The following is a 23,998-nucleotide window of genomic DNA, read 5'->3' on the forward strand; positions in this document are numbered from 1 at the left end:
TAAATGCCAGTTTAGAGTGGCAGTGGGTTGCCCATCTGTAAGGAGTGCATGAGTTTTCTGGCAAAGACATGACAGTGTTCTTTACAGTTTTAACTTAAATGTTCAAGTAGTAGAGGGGCGCCTAGGTGGCTCAGTCGGTTAAGCGTCCGACTTCAGCTCAGGTCATGATCTTGCAGTCCGTGAATTCGAGCCCCGGGTCAGGCTCTGTGCTGACCGCTCAGAGCCTGGAGCCTGCTTCGGATTCTGTGTCTCCCTCTCTCTCTGTCCCTCCCCCACTCATGCTCTGTCTCTATCAAAAAATGAATAAATGTTAAAAAAATTTTTTTAAATGTTGAAATGGTAGAAACTCATCGCCGATGCTTAGCTCAACTGACTCAAGAAGGACCGATAGGAAGGAAAAAACCTATCTGGCAGATGAGGTCCAGGCAGGAGCAGGGAGCAGTGGGAATAAAAAGTGTGAAGTCTAATTGCACAATCGTCATCACGCCACTGTATTTGCCAGGGCTGGGGGAAGAAGCAAATGTCAACAGAGCAAGCTCAGTGTTCTGGGATGCATGGATTTAACTGAACCAATTTTGATAGCACAGGCAATTGATGGAAACCATTTAGAGCATACAAGTACTCAGAATCAGAGGTCAACCCATTAATCCGTCCTCAGTCAGCCCCTACCCCCTCCTTTCGATTTAGGCTGAAAGCACTGGCCCTAGGGTTCTCTCTCAGTGCAGGGCTTGTCCTACGGGTTCTCAGGCTCTGGGAACTGCCCGCTTTGTTGCCAGCCAGAGGGTGACCAGCCATCCTGGTTGGTCCAGAGTGGAGGGCTTTCCCAGACTTTAGACTCTTAGTGCTAACACTGGGCTAGTACCCGGCAAGCCAGGGTGAACTGCTCACCCTCTACCAAATAACAAGCTCGGGGAGCCAGCCTGTAGCCCGGGAGACATCGGTGCTCTTGATTAAAGTGGCCACACGGTCTGCTCTCAGGGCAGAATGGTTGCTGTGTTCGCCTGCAGAGCTGCTGAGCTCAAATCTCTTTTTGTGAAATGATTTGAGAGGCCTGGAATGTGCAACGCTTTGTAGAAAATCAAATGCCATTCTTTTCTAGTTCAGAGCTGTGGTCCAAGAAAGCACAGGGATGAACAGTGGTTCCCTTGAAACGAAAGAGGAATTGCCTAAGAGCTGACGCCCTGTGGTGGTAACCGATGGTACAGAGGCCCCGGGCAGCCGTGACTAATTGGGGAGGGGGAGGAACTGGGTATTACATAAGCTGTTATACAAGGAGGGCCATTCTGAGCCAACACTGGTGTCCCTATGGCTTTTGTCATCAATTGCTATTAATTCCAGGTCACTATATTCCAAAAGACATTTCTTAGGAACTACAGTCAGTCAAAAGAGATTTATGGTCATGTTGATTTTGAGGGACAGGGAAGTGTGGCGTTTTTTCTTACTGATCCCCCCCTCTTGTACGGGGCCAGGGGTGGTGTGGATGATGGGGTGGGGAGTGTAGGAGGGAACCAGCAACCACACAACCAGTGTCTGGGTTTTCAAACTGTTGTTTACAAAGCTGGGCCCGTCAGAGAATGGGCTTAAAATGACACTGGATTCTGGGTTTCTGACTTCACTTACTACATATGTTAGGAACCAGGGAACTGTGCTTATAGAAAGTGGGAATTGACAGGACGCGGGAAAACAGTAATAGTAGCAAGCACAAGGGGTGCTCACTGTGTGTCAGGCACTCATGCAAGGTGCTTTCTGTTGAGTCCTTTATGAATCCTCACTTGGATTGCTGAGGTGAGAACCATCATTATACTTATTTTACAGATAATGAGCCAGAGGCACAATCTGTGTATGCAATTTGTCAAGATCACATATGTGGAGGGGGATAGAGCCTGAATTTAAATCCAGGCAGTGTGTGTGTGTGTGTGTGTGTGTGTGTGTGTGTGTGTGCGTGTGTGTGTCCGGTCCGTGAGCGCCAGTGTCTGGCTTTGCGATGTTAAGATCATGAACGTACAGTTGGATTGTGATGTTCTTAGGTTTCAGTCCTGGGAAACCTGAACAAAATTTTCCAGATAGTCACCATGTCCCCGCCACCACCACCACAGAGTGCCCCGCTCTGTATCCCTGAGAAGCCCTTTCTTCCACTCTTGCAGTGGTATCTTGGATAGTAAGCCTGCCGTCCTTAGCTCTTAGATTCTCTTGCTCCATTTGCTCCAGAGATGTTGTGGCTTGGTTTGGGATCAGGATGCGTAGATCAATCAGTACTGGTCCCAAACCTGTGGGCCAGGTAAAACTCCCCAGGGAGCTCTCCGAAAACACACATTCCTGGGCCTGGGCACAACCATAAAAAAACACCAACTTCTAGATGTAGGGCTCAGGAACCCATGATTTTAAAAGCGCCTTGGGGGATACCAATATGGACAGCGGTTGGAAACTACTAACTCCCAAATCTACATCAGCGGCCCTGACATCTCAATGTCTTTATGGATCTCTTACTCATGTATTTAATATCACATATTTATTGGTTTGTTTATTTACTTTCTGTCTTCCCAGCTTCACCTCACCTCCTCCCCTGCCACATTAACTCTAAATTCTACAGGGACAGGAATCTGTTTTGCTCGATGTTGTGTTCCTGGCATCTAGAAGAGCTTCTGGCACATAAAAGGCACTCAATAAATATTCTCCGAATGAGAAAATGAATAAATAAATGAAAGCCATCTCTAGTTATACGTCTTCCCTGCTTGCAGAAAGAGAACTCATCAACCCCATCCTTATGTTGCTCAGTAGATTCTTCTTCCTAGATTCCCTAATGTTTTCGGTAGCTTCAAAGTCTTTGCTGTCTCAAAACAGAGACTTGCAATCTTATTTTTGAGTCTTCTCTTGGCTTTCTCTCCCTCACCTCAATAGTGGCCAAGTCCTCTTGTCATCTCGACCTCTGCCAGTTGGCTTTTTCGTCTTTGAGACTATATGAGTGCCTCCTTGCCCCTGGACTCTCCTGACTTCACACCTCTACAAAGCACCTCTGCTCTAGTGTGTCCCTCTGGGCTGCCATGCTGTCTCAACAAAAGGTTCTTCCAGCTCCCTCTTCTTCACTGGCGCCCCCTGCTGGACACCATTGAGGCAGCTGCTGGGAGCAGCCAAGCCTTCTGGACTTCACCATCTTCTTCTTGTCTTGGGCTCTGTCTCCCAACTGATGGGTGCAATTTTCAAGCCCCAAGTGACACTGAGTCCTCTAAGTGTGACTGCTTTTCTGTGTCCCATGTAGAGGAAGACAGGGTGTCTTTCTCTTTTTAAATGTTATAAAATCCAACAAGGCTATGTGAACGGGGACACTTATGACTCAGTGTCTTACAGAGTTTTGAGTGAAGAGGTTTCTGAGTTTTTAATTATAGCCTGACCTCACCTTCTTCATGGGCCACAGACACGAAGCCATATGGTTAGGCTGGGAGGCACGTCTGAAAACAAACACTACCCTGAACACAGTGTTGGGCCACCCTTCTCAGAACTGAGGCTTTGTTGCTTGGCCAAGCCCGTCTGCCTGGTTCTGTTCCCTCAGATGATTTCTTACCCAGGAGCCACGTCAGTCACTGCTGGCCTATCATAAATGAACATCAATGATGTATTCAGTTTAGGCTTCCCTGTACGTCCCCTTCTCTCTAAAATTATCTTCCAACCTCCATTTTCCTGGGCTTAGATGGCTGCCTTTTATGCTCAGCAGGACTAACATTTGCTGAATGTGCCAGACGCCAGCGAAGTGCTTCACGTGTATTGTTTCTTTCTCTGATGTACAGTAAGTAGTATATGGCATTGACTTTGAAGTCAGGCTGAGCTGAGGTTATATCAGGCTTGACTACTTACTCACTATGTGACCATGAGCAAATCACTTAATCTCTCGGTGCCTTGGTTTCATTCTGTGTTGACTGAGAATACTAATCCTCCTTTATAGGAACGTTGAGATAATCGAAAACAGCTATGTAAAGCTCTCAGTACAAAGCCTGGCATGTAAAAAGTACTTAATAAACGATAGTTACTCTTCTTCTTGGCATTCTTGCCCAAGATCTCTTTGGACTCTAATCCAACCAGTTACGGTACATTTTCTTCAAGTTTAGGTTACAAGACTCAGATTATAGACTCTCTTCTGGATCCTTTTTAATCCAGAATTTTTATCCATAGAGGTGGTTCAATACACACATATACAAAGATTGAATACGATCTATTTTTGTCATACTCCTTCCCTGCTTCAGCACCTACAGGCTTCCTTACAGGCTTCCTCTTGTTCTTCACAGAATACTTGAACTTCTCATAGTATAAAGGTACATCAGAACCCCTTCCCCCACTACCTTATTCCTCAGTAGGCCACTCTCTGCCTAACTTTTACTTGAATGTGATCAGGATTTAGTCTGTCCTAGATTTATTTGTTCTAGTAAATATGGTGATTTAGGGTTTTTAGTTGGTGTGTGTGTGTGAGAGAGAGAGAGAGAGAGAGAGAGAGATTGAGAGAGACAGAGAATCATATATGTGGAGGTGTGGATGTGAGTGTGAATGTGTGTATTGAGTATAGCTAGGTAAGTGTGGTGTGGATTTGAGTGTAAGTGTGTGTGAGGAGGTATGTGTTATATTTGTGTGTTGTGTGAGCGTGTGTGTTGTATGTGTCTTGTGTGTTGTGTGCTTATGTGTGTGGTGTTATGTATGTGTGTTGGGTTTGTTGTATGTGTTATATGTGTGGTGGGTGTTTTATATGTGTGTTATGTATGAGTTTTTGTGTTATGTGTGTCTGCTATGTGAGTGTGGGTGTGTGGGCATGCACTCTGAATCTCAAGGGCAGGTACAGGGTATTCTGCTTAAGTGTGTGGTACCAACGAAAGGGCAGGGGTTTGGGGCATAGGCGGGGATCGCAGCACTACCATTAAATCACTGGAGACCTTGGTTATTACTGAATCTTTCTAATTCTGTTTTGTCATCTGGGACGTGGGACTTCTTACCTTTCAAAGTTGTTGAAATGATTAGAGATCATACAAATGCAATATTGCAAGTTGTACTCAACATATGGAAAGCCCTTGATAAATAGTAGCCATTGGAGTCAGAACTCCAACCACAGTAGACCCCAAATAAACTACCCATTGATTCGAAGTCCCTCACATAGGCCGTTCTTTGGCTGATGAAAGCACTTGCCACATCCAGAAAAGAAATAACTGGATTATAGACAAGTACATCAAGGACTTCTCTTGGAGACGTAGGCAACTTACTGAAGCGTGCGAGGCTCCAAATGACCAGTGGTCCTCCCCATTCCATCCCATCCTAACTCAACAGAGTGGGGAGCATGCAACCCTGGGAAGGGGGAGAATCGCTCTAAAAACAAGGAAGCAGTGACCGGTGTCCTGGCACACTCCGCTGATGCATCTCCCACTCTTAGTGATCCAGGTGGCAAAGAGTGGTCCATCATTTTTCATGGACTGTTTTCAGAAATACTCTTCGATCCTCTGGATTTATCATCTTTGTACCCCTCTCCCATTCAAAAGTGATGTCCTGCCATACATCTAGCACTTCTGGAGAAAGTATTAATGGATGGAGGATGGTTAATGTTTCCAAAAGAAGAAAACAGTACTGTAAAGTTCAAATTTTAATCCTACGTGCCTACAAAAGTATTTAAATCGGGGTTTCACAGGTACTTACCCCTTTGTCGAACGTAGCAAAAAATTTGATGTAAGGTTGGAAGTGTTCAGCTGCCTCTTCAAAAGCCTTGTAATCTAAGAGGGAAAAAGATCAAAGAAAGAGACATTTTCAAGATGCACACTGCAGACATTTCTCTCTTTAAATAATGTCGAGAAAGTGGGGGGCCAATTAATCCTGACTGGATAGTTATTCAGAAGATATTATTTAGATAGATAATGATTTAGTACTATTTAAACCCACAATTTCCCCCCAAGGTGTTTGAATTGACTGGTATTCACTTGAGCTAAAGAAGAACCCTTTACCACATTTTTATGTGTTTTTGGGAATTGGTAAATGGGAAGGAGAAAATGGAGGAAACTCAGAGAGGGAGGAAAATAGAATATTAGACTCTAAACCCAAGGGAAAAGTTCTTCCACTCAAACTCACCACTAGTTGTAAGTGTGCCCTCTAGAGAGAGTGCAGCTTACTATAAATGAGTGCTAAGAAGAAAATCCACCTTAGTATGTAAAGCAACCTCAATTAAAGATGACATCATGAAGGTACTTTCAACTTCTTAGCAGGAATACCCCTTTGGGTAAATCCTCATTTTTCTTTCCCTCTCATTAATGTTTTATTTTATTTTTGAGAGAGAAAGAGAGAGAGAGCGCGCGAACAGGGGAAGGGCAGTGAGAGAGGGAGACACAGAATCCAAAGCAGGCTCCAGGCTCCAAGCTGTCAGCATAGAGCCTGACGCGGGGCTCAAACCCACAGACTGTGAGATCATGACCTGAGCCGAAGTCGGACGCTTAACCGACTGAGGCACCCAGGCACCTCTCTTTCCCTCTTTTTAAGGTTTTGTTTTTATTCTGACCCCTTGGGAGGATGATTTAAAATTAATCAAGCCTATGCTTGACTCTGGTCCCAAACGTGAGTCCAAACTGGTCAAGAGAGGCATGAGACACATGAGGATGGCCATACTGTGCCTTACTACATTGGGATAGCTACCTGGCAAATACACTGGTCTTTCAGCCTTAGAGGTGAAGGTGATGGTGATGGTAATGATGGTGGTGGTGGCTCTGCATAATGTCTATAATCCTGAAAAGTGGTCATCCTATGATTCATTCTTAAGATTAGCTTTCTCCCATTTTGTGGAATCCCCTGTCTCTTAATCATTAGAAGCATAGGTTTTGGCTAGGATTCTAGGAGCATGCAGACTTTTCTAATAGTCAATCAAAAACATTTCAAGAATAATACTGGCTCAGGGAACACCAAGATATAAGACAAAGCCACTGATCTCGAGGGCTCACAACCCAGAGAGGGTATGGATCCTTAGAGAACCACAGTGCAATGTGGTTGCTAGAATAGAGGTAAACACAATAAACACAGATTGGGGGGGGGGGTTGAAAAATTTACAAGAATGCCTGTATAGACTGATACACGTTCACACAAACCCACCCCCATAAAAGTAACTGGGTAGCCAGAAAATATATCCTATAGACTGATAGTTGGGGTAGAGAAGGGGGTGGAGGGAAAGAAGACGGGTGGGAGGTATGGAGAATGCATAGAGAGAAGGTGGGAGAGAATGGAAGTGTTTAAGCTATACCGAAGTCATTTATGTGTATCTAAAGCTGCAGTGGGCTCCATCAGAATCCTCCTTCCCTGACCCCCTTGTCCCTGATGAATCTCTCCCTACTTCGTTAACTTCTACCCTGAGGGAAAGAATGGCCTAAACCTGTGTCCAGAGAATTCCCTTCTTCCCCTAGGGAACCAGTCTATATCCCTTTTAAGATGAAGAACGTTAGATAGAGCAAGGCAAGTCCCCAGGGTGGTGCTTCAAACTGTGGCTGAACCTTTAACCTTGCCCAAACAGCAGCTGTCTTGCAGGGAACCTGGTCTAACCACCTGCTCGGTCTCACCTCATGTGGTCCCAGGTATTTCCTGCCTTCATGTCCTGTTCTGATGCTGACCAGCTCCGTCCTGGCTCCTTCAGTCTGACCCTCCAGTTTCCCCTTCTGGAATAGGCTCCTCAACATTCAGCCTTCAACCTCCAGCTTACTGCAGACTTACCTTAGCATTTCCTCACCTTTCTTCCCATCTCTCAGGGGTTTCTGTTCTAAGTATTGTACCACCCTCCCCCGCCCCCGCAAGCTCCAGATTTCCCCCAGTTTGGAATTCTTAACATCAGCTGAATTCCCCCCAGAGAGTTCCTGTCATGCTCTTTCAACACTAGCATCCATAGCTACAGGTTAAAGCCAGATGTGAACCTTCGTGTCCAACTTCCTTGGTAGATGTAGCCCCCCAGTTCTTCCAGGTCCTTTCTAATTTGGTCCCAAATCACTTAGGACCCTCTTCTCCCAAGACCATTCCAGTCTAACTATGTGTGAAACCCCTCCAATTCTCCATTGTCCCTCCATCGTTCTTGCTCTATAGGATGGCTTGGGATCACTTGTAGAGCCAATGCTCTTGGTGCCATTAAAGTTCCCTGACCAATCACCCTCAAATTACAGCAGAAATACAGGACTGCTTCCCTTGGTGCCTTACCAACTCCTAGCTTCCCCATCCACGGACTCCATCCTCTTTTGCAGGGCAAGAAGAAACAGAGAGATGTGGATGCCTGATAGAACGTCGTGATGCTTTCAGTCAGTGTGTGGTAGCAACGGTGCGTCACAACAGCCTTGAGAGACATACATTTTCTTGTGGTGATAAACTTCCTACGTGCTTTCCACAACCATTCAAAATTCTACAGTAGTTAGTATTATATCTGAAAGTCATGGCCCCCTCTGTAAACTTCCTGCATTCTGGAACAATTATCTTCTGCCGAAGACGTCAGCAAGCATCACAGCTAAGACAGCCTTGGAGAGGCCACTCCCCTGACTTCCTCACTGGATCTTCTCAGGTGTTGTGATTGTGACCAAAGTCCACATTTGTTCGTCATCAGTGATGTTTTTTGGTTTGTGACACTCTGTAAAATATTCCATTTTTTCGGTTTTAATATACTCTAATGTTTGTATTTTCTACTAACATCAATGGAATGAATGTATGATTGCTCTTTTTTACTGTGTTCATCATCATCATAATCAGTATTATTAACCTGGTCTGGTATCAGGTATTCCTAAAGACAAACCGTGTCAATTTAAAGATAAAAATTCAGCCTTACAAAGGAGATTGAAGTGGCTCACTAGTGATTTTATTATTTGAATCTTCAGGGGGAAAAAAATGGTAAGACCAGGAGAGCAATATCTGTGTATTCCTAAGGAAATCCTTCATCGTTATTTTCAAATATATAATATGGAAAACTTTGAATTTGAAATCTATTCAGATTATCATAAGAATATTCCATTTATCGATGAAAAAGAAAGTAATAGCCATGAGGGCTAAAAGAATGCTCACACCTTGGAAGGATAGTTTAGAGATTAGATTTCCTGAATTCTGTTCAGTGGTGAGAAAAGACCGCTCATCCATCAAAGACAAAGCAATGACCATTGTCCTATCATTTGCCACCATCCAAAGTCTCTTGTCAACTGTGACCATCAAGAATAGAAGAGATCATTTAAACCCTTCACCGGGAATAGCATGTTGCTGTTTCAAAAGCTATCTCAAAAATCTAAAAATATTTTATTTGAAGGATTTATGCAATGCAATATTTGATAACTTTTCTCTTCTTTTATTATTGTTATTATTATTATTATTATTATTATTATTATTATTAGTGGTAACAGTAGTAGTATATAAAGAAAGCAAAAGAATGTTTTGTTTTGTTTTTCCACTAAGTCCAAATCCTTTCCAGTTTACTCCTATGGGCTGTATAAGCATTCCCACGTTTTGTGTGTGCCATGGCGTGAAAAAAGTGTGTAAGTCTTGAAAGTACAAAACAGTGTTTAAGTGTGTCAGCTATAAAGTCAGATTCCTAGGACTGACATCGTGGCTCTACAGTTTATTTACTAGCTGTGTGACAGTGAGTGACTTTAACCTTTTGTTCCTTTCATTTCCTCATCATTAAAATGCGGATAATACGGTAACCACCCTACAGGCTAGTCATGAGAAAGAAATGAAGGCATCTGTATGGAGCTCCTGCCATAGGCCTTGGCCCATGACGTGTGTTTATTAAAGGAAGCTGTTTTTGTCAATTGGTTTAGTAGGGAGAATAGGAACCGGAAGATGTGCTCTTTATCCCAGTCTGGGCCTGGCCTCCCTCCTTATCTGCTGTCCTGAGCTTAATGGAGGAGAGAGAAACAGAGGACAAAACAAACGGAGGGGTGGGGACAGAAAAGGAGAAAGTGAAATAGAAGGAAATTAAAGAGAAAGAAGAAGGGAGTAGGCAGAGCACCCCCACAGTAGTCAGCATCTAAAAGAAACAGAAAAATCGAAGTGAAATCACCCAAAGGACAGCTGGGCAAACCTCTTTGGATAGCCACCTTCTGCAGGCACGCTGCTAAGGAGGGCAAGTGGAGAGGCTTTTACATAACACATGAGAAAACGGTTACGTTTGGTTACGGGAGAGGGAAAATAGGTGGGTTGTTGGTGCAAAGACCAAGGATGCCAGCTGGCAGACGGGTAACAGCTTTGCAAAGGATTTTCAAAATATTTTCAAAATATTTTGGACTTTCCAGAAACATCATAAGCAGCCCTCCTTTGCATGTCCCCCACGCACTAATGCTACCATGGTTATGCCCACTCCTTCTATCACTCTCCTTCTCTCCACGGCTGAGACTTCAAGAAAAGGATTACTTCATTGGGTCATGCTGCCAAAGCTGTTTGGAAAGAGGTACTCCAGTAGTAGCCTTGCTGGTCCCTCCTCTTCCTGATTCCCACACTCTACCCTCTCACCCCCGTATGGGTGGTGGTAGCGCTATGAGGCATTCCTGTGCCCGCCCAAAACCTGACCACAAAGCGTTCAAAGGGATTATACCCAAGGGTGAAGCTGTGCTGTTGCAGGGAGCCTTGGTGGTCAGCTGTGGGGTTGGCGAGCAATTTTCTACACTGTGTGGCAGCTGCAAAGCCCCGCCTACTCAAATTTTCCTTTAATCCTGTCCAAGTGACTGAGAAGCTCTCCAACCGGTGACCACAGGAGGGGCTAACGTCACGGAGAGAGAGCCCACTATTTACTTATTTTAGGGGAGAGTCCCACTGGTAGGTGGCCAGGTGGAAAAAGGGGAGGGAGACTTTTCTCTCTTCTGTAAAGCACTCACCTCCCCGCTTCAAGATCAGGGAACATGGCCCCAACCTTAACGCTCTTCCAGCATCCTTGCCTGTTTTGCATAATTCTTGGACATGGGTCCCACCCATGGCAGAGGGTGCAAGAAAGATTCTCCCTCCATCCCACCCAGCACAGGATATGCTGGTAGCCCATCTTCTTTATGGGCGACATGTAACATATCTGGTTGGGAATCTAGGCTTTAGAGTCCCAGATGGGGCTGACAGACAACTTACACTCCGAGTCTTCACTCTTGAAAAAGCCAATGAGCTTGATGTGGTCCTCGATGCGTTCAAAGGCTTGGACTTCCAGTTTGCTGTTGATGATCTCCACGGGATCCTCAATTAGCTAGAATGCCACACACACACACGTGTATGAAATATGTTCCAACAAGAGAACTGTTCCTTCCTCAGTGGGGAAATCAAGCACACATGTAAGCTACTTTGGCAGGAAGCTGTGGACCGCATGCATCCCCAGTGAGCACAGCGGCAGCGCCTTCTGAGGAATGGACTTAACTCAGGAGTAGGTCGACTGGGCAATTCTCTCTGTCTCCTCCTCTATTGAGTTTGGAATAGTCTGTGACTCAATTCTGGCCAATGGCTCTCGGGGTAGATTTGCTAAAAGCTTTGGGAAAGTTCTCCTTTCTTTTAAAGAGAACTAAGGAAGCCAGATCCTCCCCGCACCCCCGCCCTTACCGCCCATTGCATATGAATGAGATGTGAGTATCAGCTCCTGCCACTGGCTTTCTTGTAACCAACCTGAGAAGAGTCAGCTGGAGGACAAAACCAACACTCTGAAAAGCAGACTACCTGTGATTTGTCAATAAGTCTAAAATCTGCCCTCTCTCTGCCCTTCCATTTGTGCTTCTAGGTAGCTGAATTTGGTTTCCATTACGTGCATCTAGAAGCCTCCACTTGGCTGACAGAGATGCTGGGTTGATCCAGAGTTTTCTGTTGCCTCCTTCACATTTTTAGGGCTTGTAGGTATCGGTCCATGAGAGAGCCGAGAGACTCTTGGGTGCTTTTTTGCAGGAGGTGGCCTTCAACTCTCTTTTGACTCACTCTTTCCGGGTTTTTGAGGCCGTGAGGAAAAGGCCACAGGCCACTGTGCGCTAGCTGGTAGATAGGAAATCACCAGCGTAGATGTCATTTACCTGTACAGGTATCTGTTTGAAAGCATTCGACTTCACAGATATTATTGAAAGTGTGAGTTTATTTATGGATAACATATTTTTTATAATGTCTGTTCTTCTATCTGCCTGAGTATATGGATCTATAGTGTCGTGCTTCTGTGGCTGAGAGGGAGTATGATATCGGGGGCTCATTAGTCCTGCCACCCTCAGCTGATTGTTATTCTATCTCTAAGTGATTACCCATCTCTCTTTCCCACTCTCTCCAGAAGCCCTGGAGCAAAGCCAAGGGGGCGTCAGGGGCTCCTGGTGTATAACTGCTAAGAAAACTAATGTGTTGCCTACACGATCCCGATTAGTGACCCTCTGGTCACTAATAAAACAGTTTCTAAGGTAACTTAAGGGCCAGCTTCCCAGTAGAAAATAGCACTGTGAAGTAGGCACTCCCAGGTTTTTTGTGAAGCATGAGGAATCTGTCTTAGACCAGGACAGATTATCCAGCTACTCTGTTTTTACTTTGGGGTTTTACATCCCCCTGTAGTTGAACCCAAACAGCTCCAAGCAGGGCCACTGTGCATAAATGCTTACGTCCAGGAGAAACTCCACCAGGACGTCAGCTGCAAATTCGCCATCAAACTCAATTGTGCGATCGCCCTTAAGAACATACAGACTTCCTTCTTCGTCAAAACCTGGAAGAAACAAAGAGTCCCCAAGACAAGGTCATCCTGATGCAAGAAAAATCATCCCCCGGGCTGAAGTCTGGCTCAAGATCTATGGAGCTAGCATTAACCTCAGGATCAGTTCCCCTTGAAACCACCCCTGTAAAGGACACCCTAAGTACACATTTAAATTGAAATAGTCAAGAACCAATGGCCCCACCTGGACTTTAACTTGATAGAAAAATCTATTCTCTACCCTACCACTGCTTTCATTTTCCAAATATGCTGCCAACCTCATTCTCCCTATAAAATGTTTCAGTGCCCACTGCACTCCCTATAAAATGTTTCAGTGCCCACTTGACTCCTTTTAGCCGGGCATTCCAGTCCCTCCATGACCTAGTGCCAATCCTACCCTTCACATTCTCCCTTGGGTAGACCCGCTCTCTTTGTGTGCTTCCCTCCTTCTTGCCCTCATGCTGATGTGAAAGAGTGTGTAAAGGAAAAGTCACAGAGTGTGGTTCTTTACACAGATGTTCTCCTGGTTCCTCAAATTTGGAGTGACCTCCAACCCTGCTCTCATCCTGGTCAGTTCCTTTGGATCTCGGCTTAGGACTCATCTTTCCCAAGAAGGCCACTCCAATCTCTCTCACCACCATTACTCTTCTCTCAGCTTCATTTACAGGTACTCACTGGAACAGTAAGGTCTCCAAAGGCAGGACCACTGTCACCTTGGTGTCCCCAGAAGCTTGCACAGAGCCTGGACACATCAGGCACCCCATAAATGTCCGTGGCCAGAATGAGCGGCTTGCTTTTCTATGGTGGCTGAATTCTGCACATCTTTTCCCAGTTAGCTGATAATGCTGCAAGGGAAAGTTCTGCCTCTTTTCTGCCCTCCATTGCTGCTGGCGTAATGCCATGCACTTTAACAAATGTTCGCTGGAAAACTATGTTTCCCTCCAGGAATGCTAAATAACTCAGGCTGGCATTTAGTCCAACTGCATGGCATCCTTAATTCCTTAGACTAATTGTTTTCAAACTCTCTATTAGCTGGAGAATGCTTTCTCCAAAGGAACTCTCCTGTAGAGCCTCGAGAGAAGAAGAGGCTGGCCCACTGCCTGCTGTGTCCCAGGGCACATCTGAAAAACCCCAGACACATTCTGGAGCACCATTTGTAAATCTAAAGGGTCAAGGTGTCAAGTATCCTTGAGGCCAGCAATGACCAACAACAACGGGTAACTTGGGAACATCAGCCAGTGTCCTGATGTTGGAGTTTTCTTTGAGTGAAACCAGTTAGGAGACTTGTAGTAGTTCAGGCATAGCCTGACGGAGACCAAACTCAGGCAAATGGAAGGAAGGATGACGAAGAAAGAGCAGGTTCACAAAATATCACTGTCCTGTAAACTCTGAGAGCCAAACAGTCCAAAAGAATCTGCTCCAATTCCTCCAGGCTGAATGTAGAGAAAAGTTCATTTAGATTTTTCAAGCTCTGTCTGCTTGAGAATACCCACTGGTCCACTCTTATAAAAGCTTGTCCAGCATTTCCCTCCCACCGCCCTAAATTCTTAGATCACTGGAATACTAGTATTTTCCTCTAACTAAATTTACTGGAAATTCTCTCAAATTCAACTTTCCATGAAAGCAATGGGAAAGAAGACTAGGGTAGCAATAGAATCTGGGGGCAGAGAAAAAAGTCATTAAATTGCTTTTGACTAGGGAAGCAGTTTAACATACTCTGTTCCCCTGACCAAAGGGGGAAAATATTCCTTAATTTATCCTCAGGGAAAGAGATACCCCAGACATTCTTAATAATTTGCTATCGTTTTATAACCATGAGTTCTTCCTTGTGTCTAACCGAAATACAATCTCATAAAATTTAAATCTTAAAAAAAAAAAAAGCTGGTCTTCTTGAAAATAAAATAGAGAACAGTTGTTTGTAATGCTCTAAGATAATGAAACTTCACGTACCTGAAGCCACTAATCTTTTTCCCCCCCTGCGTTTACTACCCCAAATCCAATTAACCTTTCTTCAAAGGTCCTGTTTTATAAGCTCCTGCTATATTTAAATAGCCATTCTTCACTGGTCATGCAGAAAAGGCAAAATGGGCAGTACATGTGTGTGGGTGTTGGGAAACCAGAGGAGCTACCCATATTGTCTCTCCTTGGGATTAGGGGTGTGAGCGTCTTAAAGTGCACTTGAACTTGAGCGTGACGTATTGACACAAGAGATCACAACACGCACCGTGTGGTCACTTAACCATGCTGCGTCTAAATCCTCCCTCTCGCCCTTAATGATAATGCCCAGCTGGGGTTTAGCTTTACATTTAGAAACCACTGGGACCCCAGGGTCACTACTATTAACGTTATCTTGTGTTGGCTGCTTCAGCCAAGAGATAAGGAAATAATAGATGATGGAAGAAGAGATTTGCTCTCTTCCAGAGAGATAACCATGGCAGTGAGATGAAGAGGCTAGGCTTTTAGCCTGTTCTAGGAGCTGAAAAGAAAGGTTTGACTTCTTTGATGTCAATTTCTATGGTGATACAAAGATAGATTTGATGATTCATGTGAAATCATTCAATTCAAGATATATTTGATGATTCATGTGAAATCATTCAATTCAATTCAATTCATTCACTACTTTCATGAAACTCATCCCCAACCCAAGACTAAGGTGTGCAGAATTGTTTTGTATTCATTGAAAAATAGTCCAGTTACCATGCAAGAAGAAATGAAACTGTACTTTTTTTTTTTTTTTGCAAGACACATTTGTTTCTTCCTGGTATGCCTAAAGAAGTCCCACTTACCCAGTTTCTTGGCAAGCTTGGCTTCTTTCTTGGCATCCACCATCACAAAGCCTATATCTTTATGTTCCAGGACCTGGGCCACAAGCTGAAGGGAAAGACAAGGCAGACAGTAAGGGGACCAAGGGCAGAAAGATGGTACAATATGTTACGGGATAATATTCTGACATAACGACAAGAAGACTCCTCCATACGTCCTGTTACTCTGACCAATTCAAGCAGCAACAAAGAGATTCCATGCCATACCCCAGGAGAAGGATGGTTTAGCAGAATGCTGAGAACTTAGGAGAAAAAATATGAGGACCAGACCTAAGATATAGGATTTGGAAGTACATCCACTGTCTCACACCCTCCTCTGCCCTTGAGGTAGATCAAGTTTGAACTGAGAGAAAGAAAAATCAAAAAGGAAGCAAGGAGTATTTGGACAGCCGCAGGTACATGACAATGGGCCCAGAGCCCTTCCCTTGCCACCAACCAAACATGGAGTCAGGTGGGGACACAAGATATCACAAGGTACACTTTGTGGTCACTTAACCATGCCTCATCTAAATCCTCCCTCTCATCCCTGAAAAAGCTGAGGAACCTTAAAATGAAGGAGACCTGTATCCCCAATACTCAAGCATTTTCCTTGGGTTCCTTCAGCCCCTGGGCTTGTGGAGTTGAAATGCCCACCGGGTGTATCTGGCCAATAGACCCAAGACGGCTTCTGACGCTTTCCCATAGCCCACTGAGAAAAAGAACCAGTAGAGGACCAGAATGGAACCATCAGCCCCAAAAGTGAAAAGGGTGCAGCAGGGTCCTAGGTGGACAGATGGCTGGACACCAGCACAGGACTGGCATCACGTGAATCTTCCTGAAGCTCAGATTTAAGGAAGCAGGGAAACCCTCAACTGACAGAGATCTATGTCCTGCCATCTGGTGAATGGAAGCTTAAATAGAAACAGTGAAGGAGATACTAGAGAGATCATGAAACATTAATGTCACTTTTCTTTAAATTAAAAAAAATGTTTATGTATTTATTTTGAGACAGAGAGTGAGAGCCAGAAGGGGGCAGGGAAAGGGGGAGAGAGAGAATCCCAAGCAGACTCCATGCTGTCAGCACAGAGCCCCACATGGGGCTCGATCTCACGAACCGTGAGATCATGACTTGAGCCACAATCAAGAACCGGATGCTCAGGGACGCCTGGGTGGCTCAGTAGGTTGAATGTCTGACTTCGGGTCAGGTCATGATCTCATGGGTTCGTGAGTTCTAGCCCCGCATCCGGCTCTGGAGCCTGCTTCCGATTTGGTGTCTCCCTCTCTTTGTCCCTCCCCCCCTTGTGGTCTGTCTCTTTCTCTCAAAAATAAATAAATGTTAAAAAAAAAAATTAAAAAAAAAAAAGAACCGGCTGAGCCACCCAGACACCCCTTTCTTTAAACTTTTTAAAAAAGGTAATTATAGATTAATGTGCAATTCTAAGAAATGATACAGAGATCCCTTGCACATTTTACCCAGGTTCCCCCAAAGTAACATCTTGCAAAATGATAGTGCAATATCACAAACTAGACATTGGCTTTAATGTAGTCAAGATACAGAACATTTCCATAACCACAAGGACCCCTCATGTTACCCCTTTAGAGTCACATCCTCTTTCTCCCAAACTCATCCCCTCCCTAAAAAGATTTCTACAACCTTTTCATTTGAAGAATGTTACCTAAGTTCAATCACATAGTATGTAGCCTTTTGGGAGTAGTTTCTTTAACTCATATTTCTCTGGAGATTCATCCAGATGCTTATGTATATCAAAAGGTCATTTGTTTTTTATGTGCTGAGTAGTATTTACATGGTATAGAAGTACCACAGTTGGTCAATTATTCATCCATTGAAGGACATCTGGGTTGTTTAAAGTTTGGGGCTATAATGAATAAAGTTGCTATAAACATTAACGTACAGGCTTTTTGTGAAGGTTGGTTTTCATTACTCTAGGATATATGCTCAGGAGTGTGGTTTCTGGGTATAGCAACTGCATGCTTAATGTTTAAAGAAACTGCCGAAGTGTTTTCCTGAGTAGCTGTACCACATGACATTCCCACCAGCAACGCAGTGATGAGCTGTCTCATTCTCCCACCTCCTTGCCAGAATTTGGAGTTGTCACTATTTTTAATTTTAGCCATTTTTACAGACGTGTAGTGATATTTCGTTATGGCTTTAATTTGCATTTCCCTAATGTCTAATGAGGCTGAACATTTTTTTCATGTGCTTATTTGACATCTATATGTCTTTCTCCATGAAATCCTTATTCATGTCTCTGCTTATTTACTAAAACAGGTTGTTTTTGATTGTTGAGTTTTGAGAGCTCTTTTAATATTAGTCTTTTTTCAGAGATGTGGTTTACAAACATTTCTCCCACTCTGTAGCTTATCTTTTTATCCTGTTAATAGGGTCCTTCACAGAAGAAAACATTTCAATTTTGATGAAGTCCAATTTATCGGTTTCTCCATTTATGGATTGTGCCTTTGGTGTTAAGTCTAAGAACTCTTTGTCTAGCCCTATATCCTGAAATTTTCTCCTAATTCCTTTTCTAAACATTTTATAGTTTTAATTTTACTTTTGGGTTCATGAACCATTCTGAGCTACGTTTCAGTAACATGTGAGATTTATCTTGTTCTTTTTTGTTTTTTGGCCAGCACCATTGTTGAAAAGGCCATCTCTCCCCCATTGAATTGCTTTTACACCTTTGTCACAGATCACTTGACACAATTATGTGGATCTATTGCTGTTTTCTCTCATATGTCTGTCAATACCACATGGCCTTGATTACGGTAACTATATAATAGCTCCTGAAGGTGAGTAGACTGCCTCTTCCCACATGATTCTTCTTTTTCAAAATTGTTTTAGCTAGTTTAGTTCCTTTGCATTTCCATATAAACTTTAGAATAATCTTGTATCTAATTGTAAAAAAAATACTTCTAGGATTTTCATAGGAATTACATTGAAACTTTTTTTTTAATGTTTATTTTTGAGAGAGAGACAGAGCATGAGCAGGAGAAGGACAGAGAGAGAGAGGGAGGCACAGAATCTGAGGCAGGCTTTAGGCTGTAAGCTGTCAGCACAGAGCCTCACATAGGGCTCAAACTCACAAACCGCAAGATCATGACGTGAGCTGAAGTCAGATGCTTAACCAATTGAGCTATCCAGGTGCCCCTGCATTGAATCTTTAAATCTGTGTATTAACATGGGAAGAAGTGACATATTTACTATGTTGTCCTCCAACTCAGGAGTATGGTATGCCTCTCCATTTATTTAGATCTGCTTTGGCTTCTCTCATCTGCATTGTGTAATTTTTAGCACACAAGATGTATGCATGTCTTGTTAGATTTATACCTAATTATTTAAATGTTTTGAGTGATTATTAATAGCATTTTAAATTTTGGTGGTCATGTGCTTATTGGTGGTAAATAGGTATATAATTGCTTTTTCTATGTTTATCTTGTATCTTGCAACCCTGCTGAATTGTGATTAATGCTAAGAGGTTTTTGTTTTGTTCTTTGCAGATTCTTTTGGATTTTTCTATGTAGACAATCATGTCATTCACAAAGAGGGACAATTTTTTCCCCATATCTGTATGCCTTTCTTTTTTTGGGTTTCCTTATGGCACTGACAAGAGCTTCCAGCATTATGTTCAATAAAAGTGGCAAAAGCAGACACCTACGCCTTGTTCTCAATCTTAGGACTTGGTCTACTTTTCCTTTCCGTTCTATCAGTTTTTGCTGCACACATTTTGCAGTTCTGCCCCTTTGTGCACATCCCTTTAGTATTTCCTGTTTTCTCTGTGGAGTGATCCTGGATCTATTTGGCTCTGCAGTTTGTGCTATAATCCCTCTACTTCTTCTTCTGTGGTTGCTTCTCTCATTTTCTCTTCATTCCTACATCTGCCTTCATTTTTCCCGGCATCTCTGTCTTTTCCCTTGGATTTCCTTTCCTCTTATAACTTCTTTGAGGGCTTTCTTTGCCTCTTCACTCTTCCTTGCCATTTTCTTTCTTTCTCTCTGCTGCTAACTACTTCTGTTCCTTTAAAGCTAAGGATATTGGTGGGAAGCACAGAAGCTGCTCTGTGGAGTGTCCCTGGTGACCACGGGTGGAGGGGCAGACAACAAATGGCACCACCTGCCCCTAGGGCAGTTTTCTCTCCTTTCTTGGATTTTGGCTGAGAATAGGGAAAGCAGGCTTTGGGTGAAAGACATCATTATCAGTGTTTATGTTATGACTCATCTTGAGCTTTCCTGCAATACTTAAACAGGCTAATATTTCTGGAAAGTCACTTGGCTTTAGCCTATTGCATTCAATTCATTAGACAAGGTCATTTTTGAAAGAGTTTTCTGGTTTTCATTATAAGCCACTCTGTCCTGCTTAGTGCTATCAAAATGTTGATTTAAATGCCCCCTTGTCTATCATGCAAAGTTAATAATGATACTATTAAGTTTCCCTACTCCTACCGCAGGAGCCGTTAGCAGTGGCTCTTAAAGTATAGCATGCATTTAAATCACCAGTTAAAATGGGGCTTCCTGAGCCTCAGCACCAGAAAGTAGAGAACAGAGCTGGGTGGGGCTCAGAAATTTATATTTTTACAAGCCACACTACCACATCTCATGATTCTGACACAGCAGATTTCACACTACACTCTAGAAAGCACTGCTATAAATGATTGTCAGTTGATCCAAAAGTGATACGGTGTAATTTTTTTCACCTGTGACCCTCAGGCCCACGCGTGGCTCTGTTGACCCCTCTACCTCAGGCATAGGAGAGACATATTAATAATAGTAAGAATATAAGACATTAACTATGAGAATGAAACAGAAGTTTTAACTGACCTCTCCTACGTATATGCCACCGTGTTTTGTTGGGTTTTAGGCCGATGCAAAAACCCAGGCATGAAAAGCGTGGCCTCCAATTACTTTATTGATATTTATATGTGACTTTTGAACCTATATGAGCGAGAGGTGCTATCTCAGATAAGCTGAGTTCTGTTTCTTGGGTTTCCTGTTTAACTAAGCATAGCCGGTCACTGTCCTAGGATCAGATGGATGGACAGAGCTGGCACTCACAGATGGGCCAGAAACCCGTGCTAGCTGAGACCTGCCCACCTCCTCCTTGGCACAGTCCCGGCAGTGTCTGTCACTCTCGCCTCCCACCCTGATTAGGCCCAAAGCCTGCCCACTTGAGCTCTGTCATCGCTCCCATCAACCCTCGCAAGCACCCCTCATGGGTTGAGCCAAGGGTGGCCGGGGCTGGCAGCAACCCAAGAGAGAGCAGTGAAACTGGGTTGGGGGAGAACGTCTGTGGTGAAAGTCCGGGCCCCCCCCGGGCTGAGTCCTGACATGACCCAGTCCCCCCAGGACCGAGAATCCCTGCCAGGCTGATGGGGGCTGGCCGGACATCGTTTGCCTCTCGCACTTGGCAACATCTTGCGTCGCCCTTGCTCTGATCCTAAATCTCCAGCTCATATGTTCCTTTCCCCACTCTCCAGCAGCCCAGCTCACTGCGCTCTCTCAGCTGCTGCCAGCCTTGGCGCCCCTGGCTGTAAAGCCAGCTCCAGGCTCATCTTTCACTCCAGCCTCCTTTCTGTGAATTCCAATAGCCCATGGCAGGGGCGTGGCTCTCTGACACTTATTTTGCAGTCAGAGTCATGTCTAAGTCTCTTCTGTTTTGTCCATCTCTCCTCCCTAAGGGGAAGGACCCCATATTGTGCCTTGGGTCTCTCATCTAGCTCCTTAGAGATACTCGGCATGCTTTGGATGAATGGATGGATGGGCCCATGCACTTCATAAGTTCAAGGGACTTCTGAGCCAAAGTGGGAAGAGGCAATTGTCACTAATTACAGTGATTAAGAGTTACAAACATGAGGAAGAGAAAAAAATAGAGTCAATATGTCTCCTAAATTCCAAGAAAACTGGAATACTCTCATCCCATCTGACTGCAATTTTCTCCTGTTGACTTATCATCTTTCTCCTGCTGGTTTTGTTAGTTTGGTTGGTTGGTTACTTCTCTGTCGTCTGTCCTAGAGACTGGGGTCATCTCTTATTGGTTGGCATATGCAGTCCTGGGCACTGGTGCAATGCTTGTTCTTTCCAGAAACATTAGGATTTGCTTTGACCACAGATGATTCTATTTTTTTTTAATTTAATTTTATTATTTTTTTATTTTTTTAAGTTGGCTTCACACCCAGCACAGAGCCCAACACAGGGCTCAAACTCATGACCCTGAGATCAAGACCTGAGTTGAGATCAAGAGTCAGACACTTAACTGACTGAACCGTGCAGACACCCCAGATGATTCTTTTGAGTACAAAACTAACTTCATAAAAAAAAAAGTTGTACTAAATAATATGCACAATTCAGTGTAAATAAGCATATATGATAGTATACCCTTTCTATCTTTATATTGCATTGTATAGATATTTATTACACCAGTGTTACCTCTGTATTGATGGAATCAAAGTAGATCTCATCTTAAAATGAATTAATGAGTCTCTTCTTTAAATAGTTTATCCCAGTCATTAAGAATACAGCACTTGGCATCAGCGACCTGGATTCCTGACTTGGCCCTACGTGCTGTGACTCTGCTATAAAATATGGATGATTACAGCCTATTTCACAAGGCTGTTGTAAAGATTACATGAGATAATGCATGCAAAGTTGTTGACACAGCTTTGGGCATGCGGTAAGTGCCAAATAAATGTTATATTTTGTTCTTAATATTATGACAGCTGGATAAGGTTCTGGACCTTGTGCCAATTCCAAAGGATCAAAGCCGAATGGAGTGGAATGGAAAGAAAGCAAGAACTATGAATTGAGGACCTGCTATGATCAAGGTACGTGCTAAACAAAAGTGTGTAAGGCATGTTAGAGCATCAAGGACCGTGTGATTTCATTAAGTGAGAAGCTAATGAAAAATTACCTGGTAGGTACTAAAGAAAACAAGGGTTATGGAGACTTAGAGCTTGTGAGCAGGGAGGTCAAACCATGCAGAGCCTAGTGGGGGCTGTGATAAGCAGCGTGGATTTAACTTCCACACACTCAGAATGAACTCTCAAATCCCTAACGTGGCCAACAGGGCCCTGCCCAGTTTGGCCTGCCTGCCTCTCCAACCTCATTTGGGGCCACTCAGCCTCTTACTTAATACCCTCTTCTTCGGTTCCTCAAAACGTCAAGCTGTCTCCTGCCTCAGGAGGTCTTTGTACAGGGTATCCTCGTTCAGCTGTGTCCCCACGCCCAAGGCTGGGCACCGGCTGCAGCTGTCTGCCAGAAATGCCTGGTTCTAGTCACACAAAGGCACGGAATGTGCCCCGCTTCCACGCCCCCACCCCTCTTCCAAGAAGAGCCTTTCCTTCATATTTCACCAACTCTTACTAACCTTTTTTTTTTTTTAATTCTTTTAAAAAAAATTTTTTTTAATGTTTTATTTATTTTTGAGAGAAAGAGAGAGAGAGAGAGGCAGGGGCAGAGAGAGAGGGAGACACGGAATCCGAAGCAGGCTCCAGGCTCTGAGCTGTCAGCACAGAACCCTGATGCAGGGCTCAAACCCATGAACTGAGAGATTACAACCTGAGCTGAAGACGGACATTTAACCAACTGAGCCGCCGGGCACCCCTATCAACTTCTACTATCCTTGAAGTCTACACGTAAATGTCAGTTTCTCAAAAGGCACCCCCTGACCCCCAATCTGAATTGGGTGCCTTCTGTACTCTTGTCCAAGGAAGCCTAGGCTTCTCCTTCATACCTCTTTCTCAGTTCATAAGCATACCTCAACCTACACAATCATTTGTCTATACCTACTCATTTGATAGCCTGTCAGCTCTCTGTCCACTTCTGTTTTTCTCCCCATACTCTCCTCAGTATAGTACCTGACCAGAATGGATCTCAAAAAACATTAGTTCCCTGCTTTTGGTATGATCTCATCTAAATGTAGAATCCAAAAACAAAACTGAACTCATAGATACAGAGAACAGATGGGCGGTTGCCAGAGGTGGTGTGGCAGGGAGGGGGGTGGCTGAAATCAATGAAGGGGGTCAAAAGGTACAAATGTCCACTAATAAGACAAATAAGTCCTGGGGGTGTAATATAGAGCATAATGGGTATAGTTTTGTATATATATTATCCATATTTATATATATATTATATATGTTTATTTTATATAATACTGTATTGTATATATATATATATAATACTGTACTATATATATAAGTATATATATATATATATATATATATATATATATATATATACAATACTGTATTGTATGTCTGAAAGTTGCTAAGAGAATAGATCTGAAAGTTCTCACAAGGAAAAAATTAGCAACTATTTGTGGTGATGGATGTGTTAACTAAACTTACCACAGTGATCATTTCACAATATATACATGTATCAAACCATTATATTGTATACCTAAATCAAATACAATGTTATATGGCAGTTATATCTTAATAATAATTGTTTCATTGAATATTTTCATAAAACAAAAATAAGATATACTGAAGTCATCTGGTTACATTAACTGATGGAAGTGTTATATTACTGAATTCATCTGTAAAATGAA

The 23,998-nt window shown here is 43.5% G+C and overlaps 1 protein-coding gene across 1 annotated transcript in view; it reads right to left on the reverse strand.

Moving 5' to 3' along the window:
- CASQ2 (calsequestrin 2) overlaps nucleotides 1–23,998 on the reverse strand; it is a 63,753-nt gene that overhangs the window by 25,077 nt on the left and 14,678 nt on the right. The window contains exons 2-5 of the mRNA XM_007073457.3: nucleotides 15,427–15,511; nucleotides 12,555–12,655; nucleotides 11,074–11,185; nucleotides 5,665–5,738 (exon numbers count right to left, since the gene is read on the reverse strand). Coding sequence (XP_007073519.1) covers nucleotides 5,665–5,738; nucleotides 11,074–11,185; nucleotides 12,555–12,655; nucleotides 15,427–15,511 — 372 coding nt within the window. The remainder of the gene's footprint in view (nucleotides 1–5,664; nucleotides 5,739–11,073; nucleotides 11,186–12,554; nucleotides 12,656–15,426; nucleotides 15,512–23,998) is intronic.

Source organism: Panthera tigris, chromosome C1 (assembly GCF_018350195.1).
Source record: "Panthera tigris isolate Pti1 chromosome C1, P.tigris_Pti1_mat1.1, whole genome shotgun sequence".
Taxonomy (NCBI): domain Eukaryota; kingdom Metazoa; phylum Chordata; class Mammalia; order Carnivora; family Felidae; genus Panthera; species Panthera tigris.